This window comes from Heloderma suspectum, chromosome 2, assembly GCF_057233095.1.
Source record: "Heloderma suspectum isolate Gila_16-S chromosome 2, 16-S_ref, whole genome shotgun sequence".
NCBI classification, from domain to species: domain Eukaryota; kingdom Metazoa; phylum Chordata; class Lepidosauria; order Squamata; family Helodermatidae; genus Heloderma; species Heloderma suspectum.
In genome coordinates this window covers 405,124,819-405,145,240 of record NC_139459.1, presented here as the reverse complement: position 1 = coordinate 405,145,240, position 20,422 = coordinate 405,124,819, and the positions used below count along the sequence as shown (strand labels likewise).

The following is a 20,422-nucleotide window of genomic DNA, read 5'->3' as shown; positions in this document are numbered from 1 at the left end:
CCCAGGTTAAAGTGTCACGGCTAGAGAGCTGAGCTGTGCCGCTCTGTTTAGACAGAGGCCTTGCTAAAAAGTTAAAGGCCCTTGTCTGTCAAAAGGGGTGTAGGGCCACACTTTCCCTTTTTAAACTGATGCAAAAGTAGAGAGCCTTTGCTGGAAACATCGCATCTTCATTGCCCAGAGCCGTCTCTGTTTGCTTCCATCAATGTCTGGGCTTTTTAGAGACACTCTGCACATGAACTAAAATTTTAAATTGTCAAAGACTTGCCATAGACAGTGCTGTGAAGCTTTTGATAAACTTGAACTCTCATCGCTGTGGACCGTGTGTCTATGTTTGTAGTCAGCTCAGTGTACAGCAGGCTGAGTTTGATTTATAACTTTTAAATTTCCTTCTGCTAAAACTCATGCAGCATAGAGTTGCCGATGCAAAAATGGTGACCTAGAACTCTTTGTGTGTGTGGGTATGCCTTTCCCTTGATTTTGATGAGCCCTGAGCTTTCAGCCAGAAGAGCAGTATAATTGCTGGATCTGCTCCATCATGCCTTACCATGCAAGAAGTGTTTTCCATTCATTGTGTTAAATTGCAGAAAAAGTTTGTTGTGTATATTTTATGATTTCTTAAATATCATAAAGTATATGTGATATTTGCAGATTAGTGTTAGTTGCAACTCCAAATGATACTAAGTGTGGTTCCCAAGGGATGACGAAGAGAAAAGACAAAAGCAAGTAGAAAAGAAGGAATAGAGAAAGTAGAAGACAGATAGAGAGAAAAAAGAAGAAGAAAGAAAAGGCAAGAGGCAAAGAAAAAACATTTATAAAAAAGAAAAGAAAAGTGGCCATAGTTGCCCCCAGGGTAAATTAAAAGCAGCTGATTGTGCCTGGAGCTTATTACCTGGGGTAAAGTAGCCACAATAATGTAATAGTTCTTTAAAATGAAGAAGATGTAGCTAGAGGGAGAGGAGGGGCCTATCCCAAATGTGTGTCGTTGGGACTAGTGTAAGGCAGAAAAGTTTAAGTAAGTTTAACTTGAAAAAGACAAATAAAGAGACAAGGCTGGTGCATGGAGCAGAAAGTTTTGTATAAAAAGTTTGAAACATGATCTGCAATACAGGCAGATCAGCAAAGAAAAAGAAAGCAAAAAAAAGAGAAAAAATTTGTCTTCCCATACTAATAAATAAAAAGTGTTATCAAGCACTTTGGGAAGCGAAGTTGTTTACAGGAAGCTGTGCCTGAGAACCAAACACTTCTAGCCTATGCTGAAAATGCTTGCTAGTGTCATGGGTAACATGTATGGTATAAAAACCCATTTAGCCCAATAGCTCGTAGTTCAAAGAAGCTGTCTGATCCAACCATTAAGTACGCCTGTGTGCTGTAAGTTACCCAATAAAGCCTCCTTGTAAGTACCCCCCCCCCGCTGGAATCCCAAAACACAAGTGGGGCTAGAGCGCCTCACCCAGTATCAAACCCTGCTGTTAGAAGCCATGAAAGCAGGTATGGAGAAGTCAATTAATATGACCAAAGTGTCTAAAGTGCTGCAAGGTGCCACCGAGGCCCCAGAGCGTACTTGGAGCGTCTTTCAAATGCCTATCACCAGTATACCCCCCTCCCTCAGCCCAGAGGCCCAAAAAGACGTGGACGAAAGAAAAAAAAAGAAGACCCGGCAGAGGCAGAAGATTCTTAAAAAAGAACCAGTGTGCCCAGTGTGGACAAGATGGACATTAGTGGCATGAATGCCCAAATAAAATAAATCAAATACACAAAAGCGAAAACCAAAGGGGCCAGAATGGGCGAAGAGAGAGACAGCTTGAGAGGGGCCGTGACATTGACTGTGAGGGGCCGTGACATTGACTTCATAATTGACACTGGAGTGGCATCAAAAGCAAGCAAACCTTAGCCTTAAACAAGAAGTTCAAACACTGAGCAAAGTTCTTCAAGCCCAGCGTCGCTTTGTCTTAAAAAAATAAGCCATTCCCATCACAGAAGTTCATCCTTTCCAACCAAGAGTTAAAGTATGAGTTAAAGAGGGAAAAATAACCCTTTGACTCCCAGATGGAGAGGACTGAAAACTGTCATACTTTCCACCCCCACAGCTATGAAAGTAGCTGGAGTTAAACCCTAGATACATTGGACACGAGTCAAGAGAGCGAGAGGGGGAAAGTAGACTGTAAACAGAAATCCTAAAAATCCTTTAAAAATCATTCTGAAAAAGCAGTAAGAAGACTCAGGCTAGACCTTACTGTGGACACACCAGGAAACTGTCCCCCTGCCTACGGTCAGACCTGCAACTGGAGAATTGAAGAAGGGGACTAGACCCTACTGCAGCTTGCCAGGTGAATAGCTGCCCAGCGTACGGTCAGATCCCAAAGAAGATCAAACATGCGTGTTGTAGTGTTAGTAGTGTTGCATTGTGTTTCCTTAATAAGGTGCAAAAAGGGGGGTCTGCCCCTGGAAAAAGAAGTTTGTCCCAGTGATTTGCTGATAATTACTGGCTTCACCTGGCTAACATCACGAGAGTAAAACATTTTTGTTTGCCAAGAGGTATACCTGCAAACAGGCTTATTAGCTCTTGCTTAATACCTGTCTGTAGACATCCTGGGAAAATTCAAAAAGATACCATGTTAAGAGTTTATGGTGTAAGTTTAACTTATTCCCAAAATGCTAATTGGGGCGTGGTTGCAAAGATCCTACCCCCTACAGAGTTCACTCTACGCACCCCCATCATTGCTGAAACAAATGCTACGTGTGCACAAATGCTTAATTGTCAAAATTTTTTCCAGAAAATACAAAGCTATCCCTGGCCCCCTTCCACTGTAATAAAATTCAAAACATATATTCTAATGATGCCCACATACTTTTGCCTCATGGATGGTTTTAGACATGTAATTCCCGCACTTGGTCATTCATTCCTGCCAACTTGTCTGATAACCACCCATGTTGCCTCAGCCGCCAATTGAACTGGTGCCAATTCTTCCCCTGTAGCCTGAAAAAATCCGTCAACGGCAGCCTCGAGCACTCCAACTAACTAAAAATTGTAATAGTCATGTGCAGTTATATTCTGACTCAGAAAAATTGGCCTTAGCAATGTCACTAGTTGGGGTTCCAAGTTTAGCCGTGGCTGATGGTCTGGAAATCAACCGGTTAGCTTGCAGCTTAGCCAAATGCATAAATGCCACCTCACGAGCATTGTCATTGTTAAATAAAAAGCTGCGTGATCTAAAAGGTGCAGTTCTAGAAAACAGAGCTGGTATAGATTACCTCTTCCTTCTTCATCATTTAAGTTGTGAGACACACCAAAAGCTCTGTTGTTTTAACTTAACTAATAATGGCAATGCTGTAGATGAACAGATCAACAAGCTGCACAATATAGTAGCTAACAAAACAATAAGACAAAACAATTAGCTCAATTAGTTAACCCCTTGGCTTCCAGATCTTAGCTGGCTTAAAAGCATTGTTCATCCTAATTCTACCAGTATTGTTCATAAAAGTTCTGTTATGTCTCTGCATTCCTTGTCTTATGCGCTGTTTAACCAATCTGTTTTATGTCTCAGCTAGTAAAACTGCTGCCCTCTATGCTCTAATAGCCCAACAAGAGGCTAAGTAATATGTATGTCACAAAAAGCTTTGTATAGTTATCAGAAATGCTATAATTGTAATGAAATTATGCATTTAAGGGGGGAATGTAGCAGCCATATCGGGGGTCAGACTAAGTAGCCTCATGCAGTCTCATGCTTCATGTTCTTGCTGAGCTCTTTCTCCCTTGAATATATTGTTGTAAGCTGACGAGACACAGGAATTCCTTATCTTGTCAAAGGTCATACAATTGTATATCTTGTTCTCTGCTGTTCTCTTCTGTTCTCTCCTTATCATGGCTACCCTATAACCCAGTTCTTGTATTATAAACAATGGTGCTAGGAGGAAAAATGTTGAGGATTGCAACCCCATGCGGGAGGGGGAGGAGGAGCCGTTTCATATGTGTCACAATGTCTATAAAACCAATGTGCTAATGGAAATCGGGGCTTCTGGCTCTTTGGAAACGATTCCAGCCTTAAGCCCGCGCGTTAAATAAAGAATCTCTTTTTCCTTCACTCCGTGGTCTCTCTGACTCTGGGTTCTGCAACAGTTTAAGGAAGTGAGTTTAACTTGAAAAAGACAAATAAAGAGACAAGGCTGGTGCATGGAGCAGAAAGTTTTGTGTAAAAAGTTTGAAACATGTTCTGCAATACAGGCAGATCAGCAAGAAAAAAGAAAGAGAGAGAAATTTCTCTTCCCATACTAATGAATAAAAGTGTTATCAAGCACTTTGGGAAGCGAAGTTGTTTACAGGAAGCTGTGCCTGAGAACCAAACACTTCTAGCCTATGCTGAAAATGCTTGCTAGTGTTGTGCTGCCTCATGGGTAACATGTATGGTATAAAAACCCATTTAGCCCAATAGTTTGTGGTTCAGAGAAGCTGTTGGATCCAACCATTAAGTACGCCTGTGTGCTGTAAGTTACCCAATAAAGTCTCCTTGTAAGTAACCCCCCCCCCCCCGCTGGAATCCCAAAACACAAGTGGGGATTCCATTTAAACCCTACTGTTAGAAGCCATGAAATCAGGTATGAAGAAGTCAGTTAATATAACCAAAGTGTCTAAAGTGCTGCAAGGTGGCACCAAGGCCCCCACAGCGTACTTGGAGCGTCTTTCAGATGCCTATCGCCAGTACACCCCCCTCGACCCAGAGGCCCAAGAAAACGTGGACGAAAGAAGAAAAGAAGAAGACCCGGCAGAGGCAGAAGATTCTTAAAAAAGAACCAGTGTGCCCAGTGTAGACAAGATGGACATTAGTGGCATGAATGCCCAAATAAAATAAATCAAATACACAAAGGAGAAAACCAAAGGGGCCAGAATGGGCGAAGAGGGAGACAGCTTGAGAGGGGCCGTGACATTGACTTCATAATTGACATTGGAGCAGCTTCAAGAGCAAGCAAACGTTAGCCTTAAACAAGAAGTCCAAACACTGAGCGAAGTTCTTCAAGCCCAGCGTCGCTTTGTCTTAGAAAATAAGCCCCCAATTCCCATCACAGAAGTTCATCCTTTCCAACCAAGAGTTCAAGTATGGGTTAAAGAGGGGAAAATAACCCTTTGACTCCTAGATGGAGAGGACTGAGAACTGTCATACTTTCCACCCCCGCAGCTATGAAAGCAGCTGGAGTTAAACCCTGGATACATTGGACATGAGTCAAGAGAGCGCGAGGGGGAGAGTAGACTGTAAACAGAAATCCTGAAAATCCTTTAAAAATCATTCTGAAAAAGCAGTAAGAAGACTCAGGCTAGACCTTACTGTGGACACACCGGGAGACTGTCCCCCTGCGTACGGTCAGACCTGCAACTGGAGAATTGAAGAAAGGGACTAGACCCTACTGCAGCTTGCCAGGTGAATAGCTGCCCGGCGTACGGTCAGATCCCAAAGAAGATCAAACATGCGTGTTGTAGTGTTAGTAGTGTTGCATTGTGTCTCCTTAATAAGGTGCAAAAAGGGGGGTCTGCCCCTGGAAAGAAAAGTTTGTCCCAGTGATTTGCTGATAATTACTGGCTTCACCTGGCTAACATCACGAGAGTAAAACATTTTTGTTTGCCAAGAGGTATACCTGCAAACAGGCTTATTAGCTCTTGCCTAATACCTGTCTGTAGACATCCTGGGAAAATTCAAAAAGATACCATGTTAAGAGTTTATGGTGTAAGTTTAACTTATTCCCAAAATGCTAATTGGGGCGTGGTTGCAAAGATCCTACCCCCTACAGAGTTCACTCTACGCACCCCCATCGTTGCTGAAACAAATGCTACGTGTGCACGAATGCTTAATTGTCAAAAATTTTCCAGAAAATATAAAGCTATCCCTGGCCCCCTTCCACTGTAATAAAATTCAAAACATATCTTTTAATAATGCCCACATACTTTTGCCTCATGGATGGTTTTAGACATGTAGTTCCCGCACTTGGTCATTCATTCCTGCCAACTTGTCTAATAACCACCCATGTTGCCTCAGCCGCCAATTGAACTGGTGCCAATTCTTCCCCTGTAGCCCGAGAAAATCCATCAACGGCAGCCTCGAGCACTCCAACTAACCAAAAATTGTAATAGTCATGTGCAGTTATATTCTGACTCAAAAAAATTGGCCTTAGCAATGTCACTGGTTAGGGTTCCAGGTTTAGCCTTGGCTAATGGTCTAAAGATCAACCTCACGAGCATTGTCATTGTTAAATAAAGAGTTGCGTGATCTAAGAGGTGCAGTTCTAGAAAATAGAGCTGGTATAGATTACCTCTTCCTTCTTCATCATTTAAGTTGTGAGACACACCAAAAGCTCTGTTGTTTTAACTTAACTGATAATGTAAATATCAGTTTACAAAACAATAGGACAAAACAATTAGCTCAATTAGTTGACCCTTTGGCTTCCAGATCTTAGCTAGCTTGAAGCATTGTTCATCCTAATTCTACCAGTGTTGTTCATAGAGATACTGTTATGTCTCTGCGTTCCTTGTCTTATGAGCTGTATAACCAATCTGTTTTATGTCTCAGCTAGTAAAACTGCTGCCCTCTACGCTCCAATAGCCCAACAAGAGGCTAAGTAATATGTATGTCACAAAAAGCTTTGTATAGTTATCAGAAATGCTATAATTGTAATGAAATTATGCATTTAAGGGGGGAATGTAGCAGCCATATCGGGGGTCAGACTAAGTAGCCTCATGCAGTCTCATGCTTCATGTTCTTGCTGAGCTCTTTCTCCCTTGAATATATTGTTGTAAGCTGACGAGACACAGGAATTCCTTATCTTGTCAAAGGTCATACAATTGTATATCTTGTTCTCTGTTGTTCTCTTCTGTTCTCTCCTTATCATGGCTACCCTATAACCCAGTTCTTGTATTATAAACAATGGTGCTAGGAGGAGAAATGTTGAGGACTGCAACCCCACACGGGAGGGGGAGGAGGAGCCGTTTCATATGTGTCACAGTGTCTATAAAAACAATGTGCTAATGTAAATCGGGGCTTCTGGCTCTTTGGAAATGATTCCAGCCTTAAGCCCGCGCGTTAAATAAAGAATCTCTTTTTCCTTCACTCCGTGCCGTGGTCTCTCTGACTCTGGGTTCTGCAACAGAATCCCTGTCCAAATGTCTGGAGATGGTGAGTGGCTGGATAGGGAGGAACAAGCTGAACCCTGACAAGACCAAGGTACTTTTGGTAGGAGACAAGAGGAGGCTGGGGGATGTTGACCTGGTGTTGAATGGGGTACGGCTACCCTTGAAAGACCAGGACTGCAGCCTGGGGGTCATTTTAGACTCCCAGCTGTCCATGGAGGCTCAGGTGTCAGCTGTGAGCCAGGCAGCGCTGTACCAACTCCATCTGATACGGCAGCTGCACCCCTTCCTTCCTGACCATCTGCTCCCATCGGTAGTACATGCCCTGGTCTCCTCTTGTTTAGACTACCATAATGCGCTCCACATGGGGTTACCCTTGAAGACGGTTCGGAAGCTGCAGCTGGTACAAAATTAAAGGCAGCCACCGGTGAGATCACATCACTCCAGTGCTGAAGGAGTTGCACTGGTTACAAGTTGTTTTCCAGGCCAAATTCAAGGTGCTGGTTTTGACCTTTAAAACCCTATATGGTTCCGGCCCAGCCTATCTCAAGGTGCGCCTCCAGCAACACCAGATTCCAGCTGAACATCAGGAGAAACTTCCTGACTGTTAGAGCAATACGACACTGGAACCCATTCCCTGGGGAGGTGGAGGCATTCTCCCAGGCTGGAGGCATTCAAGATGGGGCTGGACAGCCATCTGTCGGGGATGCTCTGACTTGGATTCCTGCACTGAGAAGGGAGTTGGACTTGATGGCCTTGTAGGCCCCTTCCAACCCTACTGTTCTATGATTCTGTGATTCTATGAATCTCCAGCAGCATCTCCAGGCAGAGCTAGGAACCCCCACCCCCCTCTGCCTGACTCCTTAGAGAGCAGCTGCCCATCAGCCTCGAGCACAGGTAGGGAACTTGGTGCCTGCCTGATTTTCCCTCCCCTGTATTATACAAACTAAGAAAGAAATTACAACCAAACCTAAAGTACATCATTACACAGTCACGGCACAGTCTGAAGTACTACATAGATCAAATCCATAGTCTTAAAAATAAATGCACAGTCTTGTACCCATCTGTGTCCAGTTGTCTTATCGAACTCCGCCACAGGGAAACATGGGTAAGTGGAGGAGGAAAAAGAGGGAAGGACTGATTGAAATATGTGATGAAAGGGAACCATGCATACCCCATCCAACTTGTCTGTACTGGACAACCCACACACAACTTGGCTGTGTTGCATAAATTTCTCTGGCAAGGCAATTTCCCACACTCTCGCCATCCGCTTTTGCAGAGACGTTTTTGACTATGATTTCCATACTCCCCGAGCATTGCCCATGGTGGCCGGGGCATATGGGAGCTGTAGTCCAGAAGAACTATCGGGTGCATCCACAGTTGGCTACAGAATCGGACTCAAAGAGTGCTTATGAATGGGACCTTCTCCAACTGGGGAGAGCTAACGAGTGGGGTACCGCAGGGCTCAGTCCTGGGCCCGGTGCTCTTCAACATTTCTATGAATGACTTGGAGGAGGAGGTGCAGGGAATGCTGATCCAATTTGCAGATGACACCAAACTGGGTGGGATAGCTAATGCCATGGAAGACAGAAACAAAATTCAAAGTAATCTTGATAGGCTGGAGCGCTGGGCAGAAAACAAATGACATTTAATAGGGATAAATGCCAAGTTCTGCACCTAGGAAAAACAAACCAAAGGCATAGTTATAAGATGGGCAATACTTGGCTCAACAATACTATAAGTGAGAAGGATCTTGGAATTCTTGTCGATCACAAGCTGAATATGAGCCAACAATGTGGTGTGGCTGCAAAAAAGGCCAGTGCTATTTTGGGCTGCATTACATTAATGTAGCGAAACCAGGAAGACTATATTATTGCAATCTTGTTGCTCATCCACAAGTTTACAACTAAGTGACTGTTACAATTCATCTTGTGGTGAATTGTTGCTTGTGGTTGTCTTGTATGCATTTCAGCTTTGCACAGGAACATCACAAGCTGATCCCTCATTTTGAAACTTTTGTAAGCTACCTTGGACAAATGTTTTTAGAAAAGCAGGATAACAATAAACACAAGCAATTGGGTAATTGCAGGGAAACCTCAGTTAGCTTGTGGTTGGCTAATAAGAATCACCTTAGCTTTGCTAAAGGTTTTGGGGTATAATATCACGGGAGCTACAGTTGCCTGTTGTGTTGGTCCAGCTTCGTTTGGCCCTTTCCCTTGTCTGCTGGGATTTGCTGGTCTCCTGTTCTCTCAAAACCCGTGCCTTGGTGGGCTTCTTTACACGGAGCTTTTTCTTGCTATTGGGGAAGTTTGTGGGCCCTTTAGATGACGTCGTGAACCTCCAGGGCGTCTCCTGCACTAAATGACTTTTGTTCCATTTTTAAATAGATTGCAGATTATGAGCTATCAAATTACCCCGCTTGAGTTCCACTTGAGTTCCCTCTGTGAAAAAGGAAAAGCTACAAGAAGAGGAGTGAGACCAAGGAGACATATAGAAGACTCAGATAAGGGGAGAAGGAGGGGGGAAGAGGAGGGGGAAAGGAAGCCTGTGTAAAGGGAGTCAGTTGTGATCCTGCATTTGGAACAGAAGCAGAAAGCCCCCTTTTAAATGCGGGATTTTAGGCTGGTGTAGAGATGCTCAGTGGCAGCATTGTTGTTTGGCCTTCTAAGTAGTGTTTCCAGAGATTGGTCAGTTTCCTTGTATGCTATTCCCTTTCCCTTTTTGTGAATAGTTTTGCCACCTATTATGACTGAATTATTATTATTGTTACTGTTATTAACATCGCTATACCTCCCCAAAGCCAGAGTTCTCTGGGTGGTTTACAAAGGTTAAAACATTAAAATACAATATGCAAAATTGTATATATTTTGCAATAGGCAAAATTTAAAATATAAAAAACACACAGACAGTATACACAAAGGCAACTTATATCTAAAAACTAGGGCTGTGCACCGCTTCGGCCCGTGGCCCGAACCCCAAGTCAAAGCAGGCTGCTTCGGGTCCCTTTGAGCCCCTTCTGAGGCGAAGTGGAGGGGGCATGAAGCGACCCAGAGCAGGTCAATGTCAGGGTGGATACTGAGCCCATAGAGCCCCAGAGTAGTTCTGATTCTGAGGAGGACCAACCACCTGTGGGAGAGCAGCTTGCGCATCTCTCACAGGCACAGCGGCAGGGAGAGCTTCCTCCTGCCTGCATTCTTGAGAGAGATAGTGACCCTAGCAGTGAGAGAGCGAGGGATGGGATCTTGCTGGACGCTCGGCAGAGACGGAGGGAGTGGCGCCTGATGGAGGGCGCCGAGAGGCGGCGCTCGGCCCACTTGGCGCTAAAACAACAGTCACGTCGCGAGGATCCCCGGGTAAGAGGGAGGACCTCTCCATAGCCCATAAGTTCAGAGTTTTCCCGCTCTTCCCCTTCAAATGAGGACCAACTGCCTTACCCGGAGCTTACGCTACTCTGCTAAGTACCCCAGTGTGTTTCCTCACTTAGTCGCTGGTGATTGGCATCTGAAAGAGTCATTAGGTTGTGAAGGAATAAAGCCTTAGAAAGGATCCCTTTCATCTGTGTCATGAGTTGGCTACTGGAGGGGACTTAAAGAGGGACCTAGGGCGCTCCTGACAGTCGGGGGCTCCCCGGAGCACTCAGTGTGCCTCAGAGCTTCGGCACCCCAGGCCCAGCTGCCCCAGGTCCTTACCTGAGCCGCTGCCACCCCCGCCTCCGCCGCCGCCAACTCCTGAGGCCTGGCTGCGCATGCTGACTCTTATTGCAGGGAGTCGCCATTTTTAAAATGGCAGCTTCCAGGAAGTTTTAAAAATGGCGGCCCCTGCAATAAGAGCCGGGGCGCGCGGCCAGGCCTCAGGAGTTGGCGGCGGCGGAGGCGGTGAGGATGGCAGCGAGCATGGCAGCGGAGGCGGATGTGGTGGCGAGGGTGGCAGCGGAGGTAGTGATGATGGTGGCAAGAGCGATGGTGAGGACGGCGGCAGAGAAGGCGGAGGAGGAGGCGGCGGCAAAGTAAGGAGGTTTGCACGGGGTTATCGGGGGGAGGATGGAAGAGAAGTTGGGGACCCCAGAGACCCCACCCCTTCTGGTCTCTTCTCCCTACCCTACTGCTTGGGAAGGTGGTGTTCCAAACATCAGGATACTCTGTGGGACAGAGGGAGCTGAGAAATTAGATGGTGCAGGGCTCTCTGAGGGGTTCATCACACAGGGGTAGAAATCCAGCTCAGTACCAGGGCTTTGTCCATCCGGTTTCATCCCGGGATTAGATCGAGCTCCTTTACACAGTTGTTTCTGTCTCATTATATTCCGTTCCTCACCTTTTCACGGGGGGCTACTTTCCCGCGAAAAGCCACGACACTCACTGGGATCGCAGATGATCGGTGGTTTGGTTGCGACTGACACACAGTGCGGGCGGACAACAACCTCCACCAAACTGCCCGATCCCCGCCTCCGCAGGCACCGGCTTCCCGGCGAATGGCGGAAATGGTGGCATGCCAGCCATTCTGCGTAGCAGAGGGAGCAGCTGAAGTCAGGAGCAAAGTTGGCGCATTGCATTTAGTTGCAGCATGGGGGCAAGCCAGCAGCTCAGTGTACCAGCATGCCCGCCACCCCGACGTCACTGCTGTCGCCATCATGACCGCGCCCCCAGCACCCCCAAACTGAAAGAATACTGCATTTTTTCCATTTGGGGATAACACGGGATAGGCAGGGGGAAGCAGCGGGAGAATCACTGGAGGATTAGGATGTCATGTAATGGACCCGCAAACTTCCGTGAGTGGCCAATCGTGAATGTGCAATAAATTGCAGGTGTGGAGATGCCCTGAATAAGAGATGAGGCAGGGAGAGGTGCGGGGGCTGAAGTGGAGCAGTTTGAAGAATGCCCCTGCTGGATCAGCCAAAAAGGTCAATCCAGTCCAGCCGTCATATGCCAACTTTGGCTGCCTCCCAGGTGGCCGCTCCTGGAAGCCTACAAGGCAAGTGCCAGCCACCATTGGAGAAGGGCTCTTGTTGCCTTGAAGAGCTGCATGGGAGGCAGATGTTCACCAGAGGAAGGAGCCTTGTCTGCTCCTCTCGGATTGGAGAGCAATCGTTCGATCTCTGCCTGTGGCAGATGCAGGTGTTCAAGGCAGAGGAGCCCTGCCAGAGAGAAGCAGATGGCTGTAGCGAGGGTGGGAGTGGGCCATGTTTAGCTCCCAAGCAGGCAGTGGCAGAGCAGACAGATCCATCTCTGTGCTGGTCCTCCTCTTGAGAAAAGATCGCTCAAAGCGGCTGAAATGCCCTTCCTTCTGTACACTCACGCCGCCTGTTTGCCTGTCTTTGGCATCAGACCCCAAACTGGCTGTCCTCTTTGACATTTCTAAATATGCTCTATGGAACTGGTTTCCTGTTCCCACCCCCCAGTGCCAAGGGAGAACAGGACACCCCTTTCTCCCTGCTCTTTGCGACCCAGGAATGACTCCATGTGAAAGGTGAATCTTCCGTAGCTTTGCAACTTTAAAACGATAGTCCGGCCCAATGCGAATTCCAGTGGAGAGGCTGTCCGTGGAGACCTTGTGGCAGCTGGAAGGGGGCTGGTACATGGTCAGAGGTACTTTCTCCATAACCTAGCCATAGTATTGAAAACTGGCACCTTAGCTGAATCCTGCCGAAGTCTTTGCACAAATTAAATTACGGGGAGGAGGAGACAAGAGCTTGCACAAAATGAGAAGGAGGTAGAAGAGACTTGCAAAAAACAAAAATGATGAAGAATTGCTGAAGGATGGGGAAATGGGGAGGGATGCTTTTGTGGAGGGCAACAGGATGTATGTGATCTGGCTGTTGTCTTCTTTCAGCAGGCGCAGTCAGTGCTGAATCTTCAAAAAAGGAAATGCCAATTTTAATCTCTGTAAAATAGATTCCGTCACTATGTGGGGAGGGACAGGCTGTAATTGTGCAGTAGCGAGAGAAAGCATTCTGCATATGCTCAGAGGCACCCTTTCTTTCACTGTTCTTTTTGCTAACATTGGTGAAATGTAAGTAAATTCCCAGTCACTCTAAACGTGCACGCACTTGCACATGTGAATTTGTGTCATGGGCCTGTGCCCTGGATCTTTTAAGTTCCTACTGGCACCCCTGCGCCTGCGAATGTGTTTTTTCACAAAGGGGTTGCAAAGCTCAGCTGCCTCCTCGGAATAGGAGCCACACCTGGGAATTTTCTCAAACAGGTTTCTCTCAAGCAGGGTTTCTCCAGCTGTGCCTGAAGCCGCACCAAGAGTTCAGGATGTGGCAGAGGTGATGTTCCTTCTCCTTATAATTAACAAAACCATGGAGATGTATTCTTGTTCTTCTCGCCAAAGCTCCAGGGGTTTCCCCCCAGGATTGCCTTTGACATAAACATCAGTCAAGAGCCAAATGAGGTGACGTCTTGCTTGTGAGCCTGAAAGGACAGGAGCATAAATACCGCCTGTGCCAGGCACGGCTTGGGCTGAGCTTTAGGGCAGGAGTGGAGGACGGCATAGGAGTGGGGTTTGCTCCTTATCATCCCCTTCAGACCTGACGCTGTGGCTGGCTGGGCTCCCTTCGTGTTAGGAAGTCCATGGAAGCTACGGTCTTGCATTGTGCCAGGTGAACCCCAGATGATTCTGCTCTTGCTGCTGCTGCTGCTGCCCCAGGCGGCCTGTGGGATGCCGGAGGCCAGATGCCCCTTGACGTTGGGAAGGGGTACCATAGACCCAATCAATTACTACAGGCCAGGAGACCTCCTCCTTAGCGGGGTCGTCTCTGCATCAATATTGTTTTTTTCGGAGACAGGCATTTTCCGCAAGCCTCCTCCTGGCAGCCTTCTTTCCAGGCAAGTCATTCTGGGATGATGGAGTCACTGCCACGTCCCCTCTCCCGATTTCATGAGCTCCAATTGTCCCTGAGTTGCCAGGGGTTTCCCCACTGCCTGGCGCCTGTCCCAGGCAAAGAGCTTGTCCTGTGCCGCCTCTGGGGAAGGCTTTGGGGATGGGGGAGCGTCAACAGTAAAGCCCCATCCAGGGTGCAGCCTGCCGTTTCGTGCCCCGCAGCTGGTCAGGGTCCTTCTGAAAAGCGTAGCGAGGTATGATAGGGCCATCAGGTCTTTCCGCCGCAACGTTAATGTACAGGACAAGCATCCGTTTTCCCTGTATGCCCTGTGAACCGACACTGCAGGCCTGTGGCTGAAACGGTTCTTTCTTGGTCTCCGGAGTACAAAAGGCCAGAACACTACTCCCCCTCAACTGCCCCCCCTTCCTAGTAAGATTGACAATGTTGCTGAATGAAACCTGCCCCGAGACACACAAGCCATCGACTGGAATTGGCTGCTGGGTTTCTGGCTTGGGTCTCGGACCAGTGTCAGCATGAGCACAGTTCTAGAAACAGCATCTGGAGCTCTATGCTGTCTGGAAAGGCCTGTGGGGTAAAAGACGCAAGACCTGAATTGTAGCAGCCATATCAGGGGTCAGACTAAGTAGCCTCATGCAGTCTCATGCTTCATGTTCTTGCTCAGCTCTTGCTCTCTGAAATATATGTTTGTAAGCTGACAGACGCAGGAATGTCTTATCTAGTTAGCAAGGCTAAGGTCAGAATGGTGTACATCATGTTCTCTGCTGTTATCTGCTTATCGTGGCTACCCTATAACCCAGTTCCTGGGCTATAAACAATGGTGCTAGAAGTGGAAATGTTGAGGACTGCAACCCCACTCGGGAGGGAGAGGAGGAGCCGTTTCATATGTGTCACAATGTCTATAAAAACAATTTGCTGATGTATTTCGGGGCTTTTGGCTCTTTGGAAGTGATTCCAGCCTTAAGCCCGCGCGTTAAATAAATAACTCTTTTTCCTTCACTCTGTGGTCTCTCTGACTCTGAGTTCTGCAACAGAATGTGTTTCTTCAATTGTATATTTTTTCAGGGAAGTAACGAGATTTTACTGGATGATCCTGTCCTTCATGTTTGCCACCCAGGAGATCAACCAGAATTCCAGGATGTTCCCCAACCTCACCCTGGGCTACAGCATCCATGACAACTATTTCGATGCCAGAATGACTTCTGACGCCTTGCTAGACTTGCTGTCTCTTGGGCAGGCAAATGTTCCCAACTACAAATGTGGAAGGCAGAATCACCCCGTGGCTGTCATTGAGGGATCCGACTCTGACATCTCCATGCAGCTTTCAACCATGTTGGGCATCTACAAAATCCCGCAGGTGAGGATAGAGTGGGGTGGCCATACACTGGCTGAGTCCAGTCCCGCTTTGCAATTCCTCCAGAGAGCTGGGAAGGTGGCAGTGGACGTGGGGCAGAGTTTGTGAGAGTGTTGAGAGTGATTTGAGGGAGGATTCAGCCGAGGTTCAAACTGCCTTCAAGCCACCCCCTGTTGCAAATCTTCAATAACTGTGCAGTGCATTCCACTGCAGGTTTACGTGGAAGTAAGTTGTACTGAGTTATCAAGCAAGACTTACTCCTTCAGACGTGTGTCCAGGATTGCAGCCACAGGGATCTTCTGTCCATTTTATTTTTAAACAACCAAAAGGGAGGGATGGACAATGGGGCTTGCAGGGTCATTAAAGAGCAGAACCAGCCTTTCGAAGGAAACCACTACTTCACATACAGCATAGTTAGTTAAACTGTGGAACTCACTGCCACGAGATGTGGTGGCAGCCACCCACATGGATGGCTTTAAAAGGGGTTTAGAGAAATTCAGGGAGGATAAAGCTATCGATAAGAACATAAGGCGAGCCATGCTGCTGGCCAAGGGTCCATCTAGTCCAGCATTCTGTCCACACAGTGGCCAACCAGCTGCTCCCTCCAAAACCCACAACCAGCTGCTCCCACGCAGGACACGAGCAGAACTGCACCCCCACGCCGATGTTCTCCAGCTCCTGGTCTACATGGGCATACTGCCTCTGATACTGGAGGTAGCATTAGACATCAGGACTAGTAGCCACCGACAGCCTCCTCCTCCAGGAATTAGTGCAACCCCAATTTAAAGCCATCCAAAGCAGTGGCCATCGCTACGTCTTGCCGTCGTGAATTCCAGAGCTAACTACGTGGCGTGTGAAGAATTCCTCCCTTTTCTCTGTCCTGAATCTACCACAAGTCAGCTTCAAGGGATGACCCTGGGTTCTAGTGTTATGAGAGAGGGGAGAAATATAGCTACTAGTCTTGATGGGTATATGTTGCCTCCACTATCACAGGCAGTATGCCTGTGTACACCAGTTGTTGGGGAACATGGGCGGGATGGTGCCCTTGCACTCATGTCCTGCTTGTGCATTCCTAGTCGACATCTGGGTGGCCACTGTGTGCACAGAATGTTGGACTAGATGAGCCTTTGGGATGAGCAATGGGGGGGGGTTCTTCTATTTCAGGCAAAATAGTGGAGGGGGGAGGGGTGGGCTTCACCTGGATTTCCAAGTGCCATCTTAGAATCCCTGCCCTTCCTCCCTTTGTGTCAAAACACTGATTCTCGGCAGTCTCTCCCTCTGCGCATAAGGGGATTGGAACTCCCTTTTCGTGTAGGCTGGGCCACTGAATGGCTGGCAGAATGGATAAGTTCAAGATCTTCATAAATGACCTGGAATTCAGAGTGAGCAGGGAAGTGGCCAAGTTTGCCGGTGATACCAAAATATTTAGGGTGTTTAAAATAATAGGGTTTGTGAAGAGCTCCAAAAGGATCTCTCCAAACTGGGAGAATGGGCAGCCAAATGGCAGATGTGGTTCAATTTAAGCAAGTGTAAAGTGAAGCACATTGGGGCAAAAGATCCGGGAGAAATTTTGGGAGGAGAAGGCTATCAATGGCTACTCGTATTGATGGTGATGTGCTACCTCCACTATCAGAGGCAGTAGGCCTATGTAGAATCATAGAAAAGTAGGGTTGGAAGGGGCCTACGAGACCATCGAGTCCATCCCCCTGCTCAAGGCAGGAATTCAAGTCAGAGCATCCCTGACAAGAGGCTGTCCAGCCTCATCTTGAGTGCCTCCAGTGTGGGAGAGCCCACCGCCTCCCTAGGTCATTATCATATTGCTCTAACAGTCAGGAAGTTTCTCTTGATGTTCAGGTGGAATCTGGCTTCCTGTCACTTGAGCCCTTTCTTCTGTGTCCTGCATTCTGGGATGATCAAGAAGAGATCCTGGCCTTCCTCTCTGTGACAACCTTTCAAGTCCTTGAAAAGCACTATCCTATCTCCCCTCAGGCTTCTCTTCTCAAGGCTAAACATGCCCAGTTCTTTCAGTCTCTCCTCATAGGGCTTTGTTTCCAGGCACCTGATCATCTTTGTTGCCCTCCTCTGAACCCTCTCCAGTTTGTCTGCATACTTCTTCAAGTGTGGTGCCCAGAATTGGACACAGTACTCCAGATGAGGCCTAACTATTGCTGAGTAGAGGGGAACTGGTACTTCCCGGGATTTGGAAGCTACGCTTCTATTAATGTAGCCCAAAATAGCATTGGCCATTTTTGCAGACACATCACATTGTTGGCTCATATTCAGCTTGTGATCGACAACAATTCCAAGATCCTTCTCGCTTGTCATGTTGTTGAGCCACGTATCCCCCATCTTGTAACTGTGCATTTGGTTTCTTTTTCCTAGGTGCAGAACTTGGCATTTATCCCTATTAAATGTCATTCTGTTGTTTTCTGCCCAGTGCTCCAGTCTATCCAGATCACTTTGAATTCTCTTTCAGTCTTCCAGGGTATTAGCTATCCCACCCAATTTTGTGTCATTTGCAAATTTGATCAGCATTCCCTGCACCTGCTCCTCCAAATCATTCATCAAAATGTTGAAGAGCCCTGGGCCCAGGACAGAGCCCTGCGGTACCCCACTCTATACCTCTCCCCAGTTTGAGAAGATCCCATTGAGAAGCACTCTTGGAGTCCGATGCTGTAGCCATCTGTGGATCCACCTGATAGTTGTTTCATCTAACCCATCGTTTGCTCATCAGGAGATCATGGGGCACTTTGTCGAAAGCGTTGTTAAAGTCGAGGTAGAAACATAGAATCATAGAATACTAGAATAGTAGGGTTGGAAGGGGCCTACAAGGCCATCGAGTCCAACCCCCTGATCAAGGCAGGAATCCAAGTCAGAGCATCCCTGACAAATGGCTGTCCAGCCTCGTCTTGAAGGCCTCCAGTGTGGGAGAGCCTACCACCTCCCCAGGAAATTGGTTTCATTGTCGTATTGCTCTTACAGTCAGGAAGTTTTTCCTGATGTTCAGCCGGAATCTGGCTTCCTGTAACTTGAGCCCATGATTCCGTGTCCTGCACTCTGGGATGATCAAAAAGAGATCCTGGCCTTCTTCTCTGTGACAACCTTTCAAGTACTTGAAGAGTGCTATCCTATCTCCCCTCAGTCTTCTCTTCTCAAGGCTAAACATGCCCAGTTCTTTCAGTCTGTCTTCATAGGGCTTTGTTTCCAGTCCCCTGATCATCTTTGTTGCCCTCCTCTGAACCCTCTCCAGTTTGTCTGCATCCTTCTTAAAGTGTGGTGCCCAGAACTGGACACAGTACTCCAGATGAGGCCTAACCAGTGCTGAATAGAGGCGAACTAGTACTTCTCCAGTCTATCCAGATCACTTTGAATTTTGTTTCTGTCTTCCAAAGTATTAGCTATCCCACCCAATTTGGTGTCATCTGCAAATTGGATCAGCATTCCCTGCACCTCCTCCTCCAAATCATTCATAAAAACGTTGAAGAGCACTGGGCCCAGGACTCAGCCCTGCGGTACCCCACTCGTTACCTCTCCCCAGTTTGAGAAGGTCCCATTGAGAAGCACTCTTTTAGTCCGATTCTGTAGCCAACTGTGGATCCACCGGATCGTTCATCTAGCCCACTTTGAGCTAGTTTGCTCATCAGGAGATCATGGGGCACTTTGTCAAAAGCTTTGCTGAAGTCGAGGTATATGATGTCTACAGCATTGCCATGGACCACAAGGGAGGTTAATTGATCAAAAAATGAGATCAGTTTTGTCTGGCAGGACTTGTTTTTGACAAATCCATGTTGGCTTCGAGTAATCACAGCATTGTTGTCAAGGTGCTTCCAGATGGATTGCTTGATCATCTGCTCCAGAATTTTCCCAGGCACTGATGTCAGACTGACTGGTCCGTAGTTCCCAAGGTCCTCCTTTTTACCCTATTTGAAGAGAGGGACAACGTTAACCCTCCTCCAGTCATCTGGCACTTCCCCCGTCCTCCATGATTTCTCCAAGAGAATAGACAGTGGTTCTGAGAGTTCTTCTGCCAGTTCCTTTATTATTCTAAGATGCAGTTCATCTGGCCCTGGAGATTTGAGCTCATTCCAAGTAATGAGGTGTTCCTTGACCATATGCCTTTTGGGAGAAGACTGAGCCAGAGTAGGAATTGAGCACCTCTGCCTTTTCTTTGTCATCTGTTATCGTTTTGCCATCCTTATTTAATAGCTGAACCACCATTTCTTTCCTCTGCCTTTTACTCTGCACGGAGCTGAAGAAAGCCTTTTTGTTGCTTTTAGCATCCCTCGCTAACCTCAGCTCGTTCTCAGCTTTAGCCTTCCTGACACCATCCCTGCAATTCTGTGCCACCTGCCTGTACTCTTCCTTTGTAGCTTGGCCTTCTTTCCACTTCCTATATGTGTCCTTTTTTGTTTTCAGGTCATCCCTAAGCTTTTTGTGAAGCCACATTGGCTTCTTCTGTTGTCTTCCACCTTTCCTTCTTTTGGAATTGCTTGTGATTGTGCCTTGAGAATTTCCTTTTTTAAAAGCTCCCACCCATCTTGGACTCCTTTTCTCGCTAGTGTCGCTTGCCACGGGACCTTACTGATCATTGTTCTGAGTTTATGAAAATCAGCTTTCCTAAAATCCAGGGTACGCGTTTGACTACACTCAGCTTTTGCTTCCCTTAGAACCAAGAACTCAAGTACAACATGGTCGCTTTCCCCCAGAGTTCCTGTAACTGCTACTTTCTCCACTAAGTCATCTCTGTTGGTTAGGATCAAGTCAAGGATAGCCAATCCTCTAGTTCCTTCCTCTACTTTCTGTAGGAGGAAGTTATCCGCCGCACAAGTCAGTAATTTCCTGGAGGGGCCATGTTTTGCAGAATTTGTCTCCCAACAAATATCAGGGAAATTGAAGTCCCCCATTACTACTACATCATGCTTCCTTAAAACATTGGCTATTTGCTTTTCAAAAGTTTCATCCTTGTCTTCTCCTTGATTGGGTGGCCGGTAGTAGACTCCAACCACCAGGTTCCTTTTATTCTTTGCTCCATTTATTTCAACCTAGATGCTCTCGATGGGGCTACCAAGCTCCTCCTCCTGTATTTCTGTGCAGAGGTATGTATTTTTCACATACCATG

At 47.0% G+C, this 20,422-nt stretch overlaps 1 protein-coding gene across 1 annotated transcript in view; it reads left to right on the top strand.

The window, feature by feature from the left end:
- Nucleotides 1-13,341: 13,341 nt before the first annotated feature.
- LOC146356736 (vomeronasal type-2 receptor 26-like) overlaps nt 13,342-20,422 on the top strand; it is a 30,370-nt gene continuing 23,289 nt past the window's right edge. The window contains exons 1-2 of the mRNA XM_084831977.1: nt 13,342-13,501; nt 15,015-15,306. Of these exons, the coding sequence (XP_084688103.1) occupies nt 13,497-13,501; nt 15,015-15,306 (297 nt within the window). The 5' untranslated portion in view covers nt 13,342-13,496. The remainder of the gene's footprint in view (nt 13,502-15,014; nt 15,307-20,422) is intronic.